The 15,453-nt window shown below is 34.6% G+C and overlaps 1 protein-coding gene across 5 annotated transcripts in view; it reads right to left on the bottom strand.

Annotated features, from left to right (window-relative positions):
* Nucleotides 1-15,453, bottom strand: part of cobll1b (cordon-bleu WH2 repeat protein like 1b) — a 56,379-nt gene that overhangs the window by 6,680 nt on the left and 34,246 nt on the right. For all 5 annotated transcript variants that reach the window (XM_088931456.1, XM_088931457.1, XM_088931460.1 and 2 more), the window contains 6 exons: nt 10,309-10,516; nt 8,957-9,182; nt 8,153-8,194; nt 7,821-7,915; nt 7,481-7,711; nt 4,997-5,129 (listed from right to left, as the gene is read on the bottom strand). In XM_088931456.1, the coding sequence (XP_088787582.1) occupies nt 4,997-5,129; nt 7,481-7,711; nt 7,821-7,915; nt 8,153-8,194; nt 8,957-9,182; nt 10,309-10,516 (935 nt within the window). The remainder of the gene's footprint in view (nt 1-4,996; nt 5,130-7,480; nt 7,712-7,820; nt 7,916-8,152; nt 8,195-8,956; nt 9,183-10,308; nt 10,517-15,453) is intronic.

Below are 15,453 nucleotides of genomic sequence, written 5' to 3'. Positions count from 1 at the left end.
GCTTTTGATGCTTTTAAAATGAGCAATTATAAAAGAATCAATGCATACTATAAGAACCGCATTTAAGATAACATTAATGTAGAAACAAAGGGGAAAGACAAAATATTTAAGGTCTTAAAAACTGTGTGTACAGTAGTAGAATCGAATTTCTCTTTCAATAAACTGACCTTCTAAAACTACTGTAAATGTATAATCCTTCACTACACAGATTTGTTTTCCCCCCCAGAGTACACATTACACGAACAAAAAAAAAAGCTAGCTAAAAGTTGACCTCATGAATAGGATATTATAGTAAACCTGAAGATAAGCAGTTTTAACACTAGGAATGCTCAACCCCAAGTGAACCACAGTTAATTATGGTGTTTCTAAACGCATACTTTAATTTTGCAGCTATCCTGCTGAGGTATTTATTCTTAACTTCAAGGCATATCACAAAAGAATGATATAGGGATTTAGGTCAGCCAACTGTGGTGTCTTGTCTGACTTGCATTTACTGTATTGCATGGTGTTTCATTTTTTATAAATAAGTATACGATAAAGCAAGCTAAAAACCAAAATATTTAGGTGGGGCTATCATAAATATAGTTACAGGATTACAAATGAAGAAAAAAATAAAGAAATAACATTTCTATGTAAACATAAATGCAATTACAGTAGGAAGATTCCGTGAAAAACAGGAACTACAGTATAATTGAATCACAAAAAAAGTACTTAGGTCAGGACTGTTTATTTAAATCTACAGTATAGAAATATTCAAGCTAAAATACATTAACATGAAATTAAAAAAGCTAGTACTCAACATGTTTAAGTTAGATGGTAAATGAAAACACACAGCAAAACTGACATTAAAAAAAATTATCTTTCCAGGATTTTTCCTTTGTTACCAGGATGAAATAACCACTGAGGGTGGAATGAGCAAGTCAACATGTATAAAAGACCAACAAACAACACAAGACATAAAGCATGAGAAATACAGCACTTTGCCATGCTCATTTAAGACACAATCCATTTAAAATCAAATGACGAAAAATAATTTCAACACTTCTGTGTTACAATAATCACAGTAAAATTGCTATGGGCCACAACACTGAAATTACAAAGTCATTTTCATATATTTACAAATAAAGACCTGTTACTTATAAAAAGAGTGTGTATATTCTGTATATAATGCGGAGACCCTACAAGAAAAAGAAATACTACATTTCTACTGAAACTGCTGCCGAACACATTTTCTGAAGATGGGAGACTACTGTAGTCATGTAACTGGCATGCCTTGCCTCAGATGTCTGTGTTGCAATATACTGTTGGCTAAATGACTGTGTGAAAGTGATGAACATATTCTTGAAATCATCACAAAATCTTAAAAAGGTACGAGACTGCCTTTGATAATTACTACAGTCAGTCATGGGATATTGTACACCTTTTTCTTGGGGTAAGGCACGATTAGAAATTACAAGTAAAGCACATGCCTTACAGTGAAAGAGCAAACAGTTTTATCTCCCTCACAATATCCTGTCCAATTGCTATCATGCCTGCTATGTAAAACATCTAATTGTGCCAATAGGTGCTTTGCTTATGTTGTTTCTTCCATTCAGTTTTTTTATGCTGACTTCAACACTTTTGTGAAATTCTAAATACAAACATGCACCTTCTGTGTCAAGATAAAAGTATTTTTTTAACTCATTAAAAAAACATTTTTGAAGTGTAAAATGGAGTGAAGTAGGAAAGACCCTTTGCTCTTCAAAACCTAATTCTTAGAATTTATGTGGGTTTTTATTAAACTTTAAATATTTACAATTAAATATCTTTTTTACACCTTCTGTTCTCATGCAAAGATGCACGTAAAAAACATTGCATTCTACAAGTATGTCTAGATAATTCCTAGGAGTTTAAAAAAAGAAAAAGCACTTTAATATACCGTCACTCATAGGTTGTGGCTGACATATGGAAGACATTGATTTTTTTAGTGTATAAATATTAGCTTTGTAATCATCAAGAGTTTTTAAGGTTGAATTGAATTAATCTCATAAATGGTTTACAAATAACAATGGATAATGCAATCAATGGAACAAAGATTGATATGATTAATAGGAGTAAACTGTTCTATTCAACTAAATCTTATGTACATCAAGAACACTTTAATGGACTACACAGACAAAATGTCACTTAAGTAAATATTAGGTAGCACAAGATAAAGGGAGAAAATACATTTAGAAAAAAACAGAAAAAATAAGGACAAAAGTCTCTGAAAAGACAACAAGTATGTGAGAAATAAGGAGCCACCACATAAGGGAAAAGATGACTGCAGAGCTGAAAGCAGAAGCTTGGAGCAGGTACAGAGGAGAGGAAGCTTGGGACAGTTCAGACATGCACCTCCTTCTTGCAACTCACGGCTCTGCAGATTGGAAGAAAAATATGATGATTTTTACCCAAATAAGCCACACATTGCCATTTACAACAAGGGAAAGAAAGAGCATAAATTCTAATGTGCTGCTAAAAACTGGCATCCCTATTGAACAATTGCAAGGTCCAGTTTTGTATATGCACAGGGTGGTTCTGCTTCACATTAACTTCTAAGAGTACAAATGTGGAGGATAATTTGCAAAGGAACAAAGCCACTGAAATTGACACTGTAAGGCAATGTTCAGCCACCAGAGGGCTACTGAAGTATACGAAGACAGAATACCAGCACTGCCTCAGTATTCACAATACAGGAAGAACTTTAAACATGTACTGTACTGTATGTTTCTAATTCCAAAATGTACTGGATTTCTCTGTTCTCTAGACAACAAAGATCAGCGGTACTACAACACCTTCTGCTTTTGCTAATGTCCATCACTAACTTTCAAGTTTAAACAGCTAAAAGGCCAAAAGGCCTATTTATGACAGGAACCTTCACAGTTTAAGAAAGTGAATAAAAACCAATTTTTTTAACTGCTGATTCGATAGCAACTGTAACCATTATGTGGAATAGTCAACAAAAAAGTTATCAGCATTAGGCTGCAGTACAAATACTGTATATGCACAAAGGAATGTCTAACACATTAAGTTTCACCCACATCGGTTTACCTAAGCAAAAGTATCATAGTATACAGTAGTATAGCTGATACAGTTAATTAAGTTTGCTAGCATTTAGTCTTTTTCGCATTATTTGCAATTCTTACTAAATGTTGACACTGGATAATGCACTTTTAATGAGATGTATTTCTGCTCATCCTTCCACTTAGTTTCTAACATGTTTTCTGATTGTTTTCTATGGTTTGAAAATACCTGTTACCTTAAAATATATTTGGAACTAAATTCCATCATTTGCTGTGAGCAAGTACAACCAGTTTATGGGCTGAAAGCCAGCTATTTATCAAAATATCAGTTCTGAAATGTTGAATGTTAGTTTCAGTTCTAGGTGATAAATGTTACTAGCGATTGGATTCTTCATTTTTTATTACTAACATCACAATCAGGACAAACAGAAAATAAGAGCAATAGTATGAAAGCTCTTATAGAAACATGAAATTGTAAGGATTTTTTTATCAAACTAAATTCTTAATACAGCCTCTCTACTCTTGCGTTTCAAGAATACAGAAAGTGGTAAAACATGGAAGCTATTGCTGAATGGTAAGAGAAATTCAAAAGGAGAACTACTTACAATATCAGTTAATTTCATTTATTGACTTTGAAAAGTAAAAATACAGTCAGCTTGTTTTCACCTGCTTTGATGTACACAATTATTATAATTGCCTTTTACTTAGCATTTTCCATCCCAAAGGATCTCACAGTATTCACATACAGGAGGATACCCAATACAACCAACACTACAGCCCTTGTGCACCAGCAGCTTCATTACACAGAAACTCAGGTGGAAAAGTCAGAAATTGCTTCACCAGTTGAACTAAGTGAGAAATTTAGGTAACCCAGACAGAGTAAGTCCTGGGATTTAGCCAGGAAGCTGGGTTTAACTCCCTTGCCGTTATGAACAGTACCAAAGGATTTATCAAAATCAAATAATCAAGACCTCAGGATAGCGTCTCATCTAAAGAAAGGCGTCTCCTACACCACAGCATGGTTACCCTACTGAGGCACTCATTTTGAAAATTTTGGCATGGAGAGAAGAATGCCCTACTGACCTACTGCACTTACAACAGCAAACATTTGTAGAATTTGGTTTCACTTAAGAGTACATGTATCCCATCTAAGCAAGGCTAGGGGAAGTCTACTGACCAGCCTTAGCCTTGCTTATAGTAGCTTCTAAGATTTCATGAGTTCAGGCTACAAGTTACAGTAGAAGCACTGCTCTTAAAATATTCTATAGCAGGAAGATTGTCTGGTTGGTTCAGTTCAGATTATTACTTGGCATTTCACGAAGTACAGCTTTTTAAAGATTGAGAGGAAAGGTTTGAAATGATTCAACAAACATTTTAAGGCCTTTGGTGTGCTTTTTGCAAAGCTTGTTACATCAATCAAGTCTGTTTAGAACCTGATTTTGCAGGAATACAGTAGATATTGCGCTTGGAAAAAACAATTGTTTGAGCAAAAAGGAAGCATTTAAACATTTACAGTACTGAAAATTAAAAAAGTAAATATATGGCATAAGGTGTCCAGGTGCAGCTTCCACATGTCATATCTGGGTGACTAGCACCTATTTGCATTTTGTATGTCACAGATGGTTTGAACCACACCACATACAGTATAATGAACAATTATACATAAAATATAAATCCACAACTTGATAATGAGTTTTATTCAATAGCTATAGTGACCATCCTGCTTTCAAAATGCATTAAAGGTTTGTGATACAGATTTAAACTGCAGTCAAAAATAATTTCCTTTTATACAATCTGGCCAAGTCGTGTGACTGTACACATCTACATGTAAAACTATGGAAAAGAGGAAAAAAAAACAGTTTTGGGAATATCGCACATACTGATTATTCAACACGGACAATATGTTTTAATTAGCATTGACATATGTAAAAATAAATCAAGGGGTCCAGAAATACCTTTAATATTCCTGTCCTGCAGATCTTCATCTTGTGCAATTTTGCTTGGAGGTGATGGAGGTGGGGGTGCTTTTCTCTTGGTTCTCTTCAAAGATGACTCTGAAGATGAGCCTCTGCTAAGTCCTGGCAAATCCTGAAGAGAGCCAAAAAAAACATGTTAAAATAACAACAACCACTTCATTACTCACAGTGATAGAACTGGGGAGGGAAAAGCACATGCGATTCAGAGACGAAGGAGTATATAGAGCTGTTAAATTAAAAACGGTTGTATGACTGTAAAATTCACAATTACATGTATGTTTAGGAGAAAATAATATAAGCTGTAACTGTTCTACTCTAGTTTGTAAGCAAACTACTGTATATACAGCAGGCTAAACCTACCTGAAATTAAAAGAGCATTGAAACTAAACAGTAAATAAAACATTACTTTAAAAGTAATAGACGGAGATAATTATTGTGTACTGTTTCAGAACCTTCCTGCTTACTTGTGCATTTGATGCACTGTGAACATAATGTTTTTTTTCCAAGATATATTTTGCGGAGATTTGTCTTGTGGAGAAGCTCTGCCACAATTTCGTTTTTGTTTTAACAAATCTAATACAGTACATGCAATTTAATCTGAACCTTTTCCAATGAATTTTCACAGAAAAAAAACACTCCACACAAATGCTGATTAACAGGAACCTGGCACTGTTTCAAATATGTCAAGATGAGCTTTAAGATAGCAGCTCTCAAACTTGTGTTGAAATCTTTCTTTTATTTACAGTTTACAAAAAAACACTGCTGAAAATCCAGGGAAAACAAAGAGCAGAAATCAATGTAAAGACTCCTGTCATGCATTGGACTATTCAATCCATGACACAAAGTATCTGGCTTAAGCAATGCTGACCTTTCCCCCCCCCCCATCAACACATACCTGATAGGATTTTTTATTTACTATGAAGTGGATAGTGTTTGACAACAGCCTATGTGTATTGTCATTTTGCAATGTTTCCAGTTCTGGGATGACTGCTTAAAAATTCAACGTTCTGTCAGATTAAATTCAGTTTTGGTAACAATTCTGTCTTTAATATTTAATATATCAGTAAATGTTCATTTTGGTTGCATACAATCACAAGGAGCCCTCTTCTGGTGCACCAGATACACTACAAGTCTAAAACCACAACAAAAGTATTTAAAATATTCCACCTTTTTGTACGGCATCATCAGAAATACAACCATACCTGTGTTGCAAATGTGTCTATATAGAGATATAAAAAAATCACATAGCAAAATACTCCTAAGTTTTCTACAGTTTTCCCCAAATAAGCTTAGATTGCTTATGATCAATGAGACTTTTGCTGCGTTTCAATGATTAACAACTGTGAAATCGAGAGTTAAAATGGAATTTACTGGCTCTGTAGTAAGGAATCTACAGTTTATCTTAAATGCATAAAGATGTACTTTCATACAGTATGTTATCATTTTACTGGGTAAAAATATAATCAAATCATGTGTGGAGTTTTTAGATGCATTTCAGATGCTGAAATTCTAGATTGTGGTTAGAAAACAATGTACCATAAGATTTCCTCAAAGAAAAAAATGCCTGCAGAAAGAAAGGTGTATCATTGCACAAGTGAACCAAACAACCTCTTCTAAAAAGAACTGCACTGATCTGGGACTTTTGCCAGCAAATACCTAATTCTCTCAGACTTACTGGACTTGGATAGACTAAAATATTGTCTCTTAAGGTCTCTAGATAATCTTTTAAAAAGTAAATAAATAAATTCTACACTGGTGCAGCATTAAGCCTTAAAATGACTCTGTAAATAAATCAGATTGAGAACGCTCGGAAAATGGGGCAGTCTTCTATTCTTCTCACAATGAAGTTTAAGAACTATACCAGATAATGATATCATACGTCTATTGAGAACAAAGGGAGCCAAATGTCTGAAATCAGAAAAAAATGTCTTAGGAGAGAAAAAATGTCCAGATGTAATACTGCCTATATTTGTCTATAGATTGTACATATTTGTAAAACCTACATACAAATATAGGCGGTATATTGTGAACTTTTTAGATTTTTTGATAATCTGCATCTGCCAGCACTAGGAAAGAAGCTAAGAGCACACAGCTCAAAAACTATTAAAATCCAGATTAGAAGTGACAAGAGATTCAGAAGCAATGTTTTTTTTACAGATATGAGTCTTTTCACAACTACCAGGGACAAAATAAAATAATTATTCAGAAGAGAAGTAAAATATCCATCCCTGTGGAAGCTGCGATAGACTGGATTTCTATAGACGGTACTGTCCCACCTTGTCCTCTATGCTCCCAGTATAAATAAAATTCCGAGTATCCACAACTCTTACTAGGAATACTGGGAAGAAACAGCTTCCTAGTAATGGATGGTTTGCAAATTCCATTATCAGTGGCAAAAAAAGATTCCCTTTCACAAACGCAGTTCAAGAAACCTTATTCAAGAATCTCAATTTACTTACTCACCTGATCACTTGTAGGAGAAGCCTCAGGCTGTGCGTTAGTTTGACATTCACTCAGGTTTGTTGGGAAGCTCTGCGAAACCATCATGGGCGGCAATGGGGCCCGTCGTTTCTTTGGCATTTCAGATGGCAGTGTATTGGAATTGTACGTAGAGGCATGGGTGCTCAGTGAGCTCATGCTGCCAGGCCTCTGCTGGTTTAAAGTTGGTGATGCTGGAGCACTTGCAGTGGCAGACTTCAACACAACAATGACAAAAATACAGTATTCACATTCCATCTCTTTTAAGCACATCATCTTTACTAAGAGGCAAGGCTCTTTGAAAGGAAAGGGAAAAAAAACATACCTGATCAGGTTTCTTCTTACTTTTTCTAAATATACTGAAAAATCCTTTTTCTTTCTCCTTCAAAATTTTGTCCTTGTTTGGTTGGCTTATGTTCTCTAAAAATGCAAATGAAAATTTTCAGTAACTGTTTTCATTGTAGGATACTGTTAACAACTGCAGATATGTTATGCAAGGTGATAGATCTGAGTAAAACGTTAGAATTAACAATTCATCAGTGCTAGAGTATCAGTTTTTCAAACACAAGTTAAGAATTGGACGGTTATTATTTCTATAGTGTCATATAATTTGCACTTTACATATTTTTCATTAAATAATAAAAATGTAGATGTTACCTTGATGTACTGAAGAGACCTGTAAATCTGTTGAACCAACACCTGTTAAGGAAAGATCAAGTCATTACAGTATAATGAATGTAGTCAACATTCTGTTTTGGTCTGTACTTTTCATGAAAAACCTTTATCAGTGACTTATTAAATTTTTTATAGGGTTAAATCTTAACATGATTACCTTCAAAAAGGTACAGCTGTTAATAACAGGGTTGCAAAGTGCAATTTTAGTCTACAATATTTTGTATTTTAAACTGAATTACCAATAACAGAGACGACAGGGGCAGGACAAGGTAAAGAGGTAAATTGTACTTATTTCTTCCCTTACTGCCATTTTATTTCTCTGTTTATAAAGTTATAAATCAATTCAGAACAGCACCCTCAAATGTGTAATTCAATTGTTTACTCAGAATGATAAAAACTAATACATTACAGCAACCTATTCAGACTGCTTAATGCCACAATATTTTTCACAATGTCCAGTTTAAAAAGCCTGCCAACACTGAATTTTTAAAATTAAAATAATTATTTTCAGCTTCCCTTTTTTCTGAAAGGTTCGTAGTCACTTAACTTTTAAAATACTGTACCAATCTCAACATGTGATGAAAGGTCAAAGACAACTGTCATTTGGTCAAGAATAGTGGAGGACAGGTGGGACATAATAACATGGGTTCATTCTCCAAAAAATAAAATAACTGATCAAAGTCAAAGCAACAGAAAAAAAAAATAAAATGATGATCAAAAAGCAATAAAATTGTTCTTCCCTGATAAAACACAGCAAAAATATCTCATACTTGTACCATCTCTTACCTTTACCATCCTTTGCATAAACTTCTCTTATACCAAGATCATTGAGGGATTTTGACAAGTCCAGGGGCTCTTGTGAGTGGACATCTTTCAGTAATACCGTACTCTTTGGATCAAATTCACATTTTTCACTAACTGCAGAAATCAACTCTTCAAGAGGTACTTTTGGGTTAACTCTCAAAACAGTTTTCTGAGTCTTTTTATAGTTTATTACAAGACGAACAGTAGCCTGCAGATAAACAATAAAACAGATGCACAAGCTTTGTAACATTAATTTTGCTGGGGTTTTTCTTGTATATATTCATTGCACAGCAGAATAAACAGAAGACAATAAATCATACAGCTCCTATTGTCTTCAAAATACACTGTTTTCCCCAGTATATTCTAAATTTAGAATCTTTAGCTGTTAACCTCCCTATTGAACTGGCATATAAGATGCTATACTGTGATTCAACATTAACTATATGTTATTTTAATTGGCATCTTACACAGCAAGTGACATATCTAAAACAATAGGGCTGTTCTTGAACACAAAACAGTATGTGCTGTCCATGCTGTGCTCACGGTTATCATCTTTCAAAAGTATCAAAATGCATCTATCACCAATATTTCCTTCCACTATTACTACTGATCAAAATTACCAGGCAGTGGGGTTCATTTCTTCTACTTTTATTACATTACTAGTGGTGTTTAATTGCATGCTAGAAATTCTGCCTGACAGTCTCGTACATTCTACCAAATAAGCAATGAAGCTTCTTTACAGTTGGTCCTTGTTAGTTCTGAACTACAGATCTACTTTAAGGCCACAGCTTTTTAAACTCTGAAAATTAGATATGTTTGTCTAAAAGGCAAGGCAAAATACATGTTTTTAATTGAAAAAAAAATTTAAACTTTGGGTTTTTCCAAATATTTTTTTTAAATACATTTTCTTTGTGAGGACTTCAGAACCAAGGACTTCAGGTGCTAGTAAAATTTTTCTTCTCCTAAACAGTAACAAGTTTAATAAGTTCAATATGTTAGTAGAAAAACAACAAATGGCAAATAAGGAATTTATAGCACAGCTCTTCTTCCTCAGTTGCTCATCGTTGTTCCTGCAACTATCGCACTTACTTGTCCTTGTAAATTAAATAACTATTACTTAAATTTAAGTCCATAAATATACTACAAATCTCAGTCCTATTTTTTTAAATCATCCATCCATTTTCTAAATAGGGTCACGAGGAAGCTGGAGCCTAACCGGACAAGCAACAGGCTCAGGGCTGGATACACCCTGGACAGGACACCACTGCATCGCAGCATTTGTTAAACAATGGATTTGTCAATTTTGCTGGTTATATATTCAGATTTGTCTTTACCTCAGGCATTTGAGGAGCAGCTTTTTTGTTCTTTTCATCAGTGCCTTTAGGTTTTAGAATAATCCTTTCTGCATTTAGTGTCCCTATTAAAGCGTTTGGCTTAAACTTGATTTGGTTTCTGTTGGTTGAGATGAGCTCAATAGTGTGGCTTGATGGGTTCAGATGATATTTACTGCAAAGAGCAACCAAAAAGTCCATCATCGGTTTGCTGTAAAAGTGAAAGAAAAATGAATTAAGATACAATTATTTCAGAATAAGACAGAGAATCACAGAAGAACAGAATACATAAGGTTTTTTTTTTAATTAAATGAAGCAAATTACACCCAGACACACCCATGCCAAAAGTACTTAACTCATTTTCAAAATGGCAATGCTGACAAATAATATCAAGTATGTGTAGCTGTGTGAGGTACTACTTAGATACAAATAGATTTCTGCTGCAGCAATGAAATTTTAATTTTTACACTATTTAAAAATTTTAAGTTCACCTGCACAAGGAGTTTCTTAAATTATCTATGCACTTTGTAGTAAAACTTCAGCTATACATAGAAGGTTACGCTCACACTATGGTGTAAATCTTGCACAGCAGTGAAATATATTACAATTTGAACTTCCATTCTGTCCCGACACTTGCACAATGGATATATCAAGCGGTGTTGGCCAATTCTTAATCTACTGCCCAGCAGGGTTTTCATTTTTAAGAAGTCAAAAAATTACTTATGTCGGCACTTTCAATATAATTCAGCATGTTTGCTTCACAAATTTTATTCCTTGTCATTTAACATGCAAAACAGGCTGTTCCTGGGGCTCTCCAAGCGGCTTAACTGGAAAAGGAGCTTGTTTGAGCAATATGATCCAGGCATCATCGGTCTGAGCCTGCGTCGCATTACAGCCTGTTTCGGCTAAGATTAGTGAACACAAATAGTGAACACTGCCGAGGGTAATGTGGAATAGTGAATAGTCAGGCAGGACTCTCTTAGAAAACACAGAGATTTGGCACTTAACCTCAGGTATGGGTCTGCAAAAAAAAAAAGTCTACAGGATACATGTGCTCCAGAGTCACAGTCATCTTCCTGGCCCCAGATAAAAAGCACTACCTTCAGAAAAGCCAAAGCCGTCCATTTGATTTGCAAATGAATTGGAATCTGTCTAATGCAGATTATCATGACATCAACTCACTGATCATAGGTACTGTATTTGCTAGTACTTGTTCTTCTACTAGTTCGGAGGGGACACAAAGTGGGGTGCATTTCTTTGTTTCTTCAATCTAAAGGAAGCACCAGTGGCCATGTGCCAAGTCAAATTAGCAAGGACCTGCTGAGTTTAAGTTTATATTCAAGGGTGTAGTACTGTAGGTCAAAAACACCCATGAGTAGATATTACTCATGCAATAATAGCACCAAAATGCTATGTGATCTTCCCCTCTTCTGTTATAGGCAATATGAAGAAATACACAAAAAGAGCAACTTTAACATGTCAGGGAATAAGATTATGACAAAATATTTTTACATGCACTGCCAGTGTTTCTAATTTGCATTTTAATTTCAGCATGAATTAATAGAGACTGAATAAACTACAACGAAAAGCAAATTTACTTACAGATGAAAGAGGAAATGGCCCAATAAGGTCTATAAAGGTTCACTTGCGAGTTGTACATTCCTTATTAATGAACTAGCCTTTAAAATACTAGAGGTTAGTCTTTAAAATGTATTTACAGAATGTAAACTACATTGTAGAAAAAGAAAGATAAAAGGGATAGTTGCCCGATATTAAAATCTTTCAAGTTCATACTGAATGCTATTACATTATCATAATGGAAAGACCACTTGAAATCCTACACTGTCCTGTAGCTCCTTAATTGACATTTTAATGGTTATTTAATCTGGAAAAATCTAAATTAAACACTAAAAGCCTGGATTTTAAAATACATTGTGGTGAATTCCCTAGAAAATAGTCTATTGAACTTTAAGCCCCAAGCTAAATTGCATATTTTATATATGTTTGTGTTAAAGTGTTACTGTATACATATCGTGTATAGGATGTATGACCCAGGATGCGGAATTACAGATAATTTAGTCTCATCCTTTGCTTATGGATAGATTTTGGAAAGTTACAGCACACAGCTCATTAGACAAAACAAATGGTCATGAACTGGATACGTGTTCTGGATTTAAAAAGGAACCAACTAAATGCATTGTGCAAAACATGGGGTTCAGGAAAGTTAACAGCAGATTCCTCAATTACTGACCCGTAAGGATTATCTTTCCTGGAATGTAGAAGGCTCCAGGAGCTCCTTAAGCTCCTTATTAAACTTGTAGAAGTTGTTCTTTTATACTTTAATGTATAAAAAGACAACCATACGGATCACGAATATATATTTTTGAACAGTCCATGGAAACAATAAGAAGACAATGCTAAGATACATAAAACAGAATATAAAACAAAGCATGTTATGCTAAAACTGTAACAATGCACTATTAAGGCCTTATCTAGAATACCGTGTACAACACTGATCACCACTCTGCAAAGAGATATTGCAACTCTGGAATCAATCCAGAGACGAGCAACCAGATACATTCCTGGCCTCTAATGATTGTCCTCCAGTGAGAGGCTAAAAGAAGTGAACCTTTTAGCCTGAACATACACCAGAATATATGAGTGGAAACTATGTGAAAATGCATTTAAACCAAGAGGACATTTTTTACTCAAAGGGTTGTTGCAAAATTGACCAAGCTATCCAGGCATGCTACTGAACAAATAAAGGTGATACCCAGGCTTTTTTTTCCCCAACAAACAGCTGGATGAAATCCTTGGATTTAGATAGTAGCAACCAAACAGGATTGATGTGCTGAGTGGTCCCCCCTTGTAACTTCTCTTATGTTCTTTTAATTTGGGGGATAACTATGCTGAACTGAAACATTTCCTGTGACATCAGTGCTGCATGTTCAAACAGGTTTCCCCAGGGTAATTTTTTTATGATGCACTGATAATTTGTAGACTAGCAGTAATAATCCTTTTATTACTTGCAGGATTTGAATAAGTTTAACGTGAGAAAGAGGCCCTTCTGTGGCTGTCTAAAGTAAACTATGATCATCTTGGTTCAGAAAAGCTTATTCAACAGATTACACTGCAATGACATCCAAGTTACTCAGCTGCCTTCCTCAATTTGACTCACAAGAATAGTAATAAGGAGACGGATAAAGGTGTATTATGAATTATAATGATACATTGTCAGTCACCTCTTTTAGATATATCAGTAAAATGCAATGTTTCTATGGCATAAGAAGAGGAACAAAGTAGAATCCCATCTCCTTTTTTGCACAAATCATTAATACTTAGTTCATATTAAACAAAACCTCTTACATGCCTGTAAGATCTAACATTTCCAAATTGTAGAAAACCTATTAGAAATAGCATGTGCACAATGTTACTCAACGGAGTCTCCTTATTTCTGGAATTAAGAAAACCTTTATAAATTTAATCCCAGCAACTTAATCCTTAACATAATGAACACACTGTACTCCTGTAATGCTCAGGACACACTTGGAATTAATACAGAGGCTAAAGAATTTGAAGGACTGAAGTTGAGTCCTTATTAAACGTACTTTCAGGCCAGGGCACTTAATATACTGGGACAACCAAACTGTTTACCAAAGATATGGGACATAGAATTACTATTGCCACTGCAATAAACTCTAATGACAGAACAACAAAGTCTGCATTTCATCATAGCTATAAATCAAGGGCATCAATGATCACAATCTGCCTCAGTACACTCACTGACTGATTTTAAAGATAAGGTTCCTTTTCTAATTTCTCAGTCATAACAATGGTCAGACTTCAAGCCTTGGTGTACAATAAAGATTATCCATTTTAGAATTTCTGGTAAAATCAGCCTGCTCTCTGAACAATACAAATATACAGGGTACAAGATTTGGATTACATAAAGTGACAAAAGTTCACATACTGTACCCACTTATGGCATAACTATTCACATCAAAGAATAAACACAAGTGATTAATTATATTTTTTCCATAATGATCCAGTCCACTAGTGAATGCACTGTTGTAACATATTAAGATGTATAGTATTTATACAAAAGAAGGAAATTTATATTTTGTTCATTATCAAATTACGGAAAGCTGAGGCTTTGTAAAATAGTACTAAAGCATCCATATTCTATGGATTTTTAAACATTTTACAGAACCACATTATCTATATAAAATGATGATTAATAAAATATAATTTACATAAAAAGCTCAATGTAAAGCATCACCTACAGTAAAATATAAAAAATGCTTTATTGTGACACACCCCAAAAAATATTTCACTTTTCATGACTCCTGCAAATATGTGCTGGCACACAAATTTAAAAAATACAGTATACAGATTAGGAAACAAATACAGTACTTGGAAGTTCATGAAGCTTCAGGTTCAACACTGAAGTGTTGGGTTGACAAAACATGTGGAGGCCAGACAAAACGCAAAATTTAAGAAACAGGTCTATCCATTAAATCACGGTAATCATAAAACAGGTGAAGTCTCCAATGGAAAACTTTAACATCACTAGGCCGACTTACACAGCTGTTTCCTTGTACTCAGAATTTTATCTGCATCTTAAATGTAGACATTTCGAAACAAGTATAGAAAAAAAAACTCACAGGACAGATAAGACGGAATTCTAGACATATCTCATCATGACTAAAAGCACTTTTGCAAAAAGCCTCAATTAGCCTCCTGTCTCCAAAGCAACAGACTGTAATTTATAGGTTAAGCAGGTTTCAACTTATCTTGTGGCCCAGTGTATCAACCATGAATTTAATTTCTATTACATAAATCATGGAAAATTGGGGTCTTCCTTAAGCATATGTTTTATACTGTACAAACCATATGACTGCTTTGCATGCCTTTAATATGGAACACAGCTGCACTACTGTAATAATACTTTTGTGCTGTGAATGATACCAACTTGTATGCTTTGCAAGGAAACAGCAAATACAAGAAGCCAGCAGTTATAGACCTGCCCCCACAATGACCTTAGCACATGTGTTGAAAACAATTAGCCTAACAAGTTCCATGCAATGCACAGCTGACGGAAGTACAGCACATTATGCACAACTCTTGTAATGACCTTGAGTCTGTCCC

Source organism: Atractosteus spatula, chromosome 13 (genome assembly GCF_055471065.1).
Source record: "Atractosteus spatula isolate fAtrSpa1 chromosome 13, fAtrSpa1.hap1, whole genome shotgun sequence".
Classification (NCBI taxonomy): domain Eukaryota; kingdom Metazoa; phylum Chordata; class Actinopteri; order Semionotiformes; family Lepisosteidae; genus Atractosteus; species Atractosteus spatula.
The sequence above is the reverse complement of the archived record's forward strand: the minus strand, read 5'-3'. Positions and strand labels throughout refer to the sequence as shown.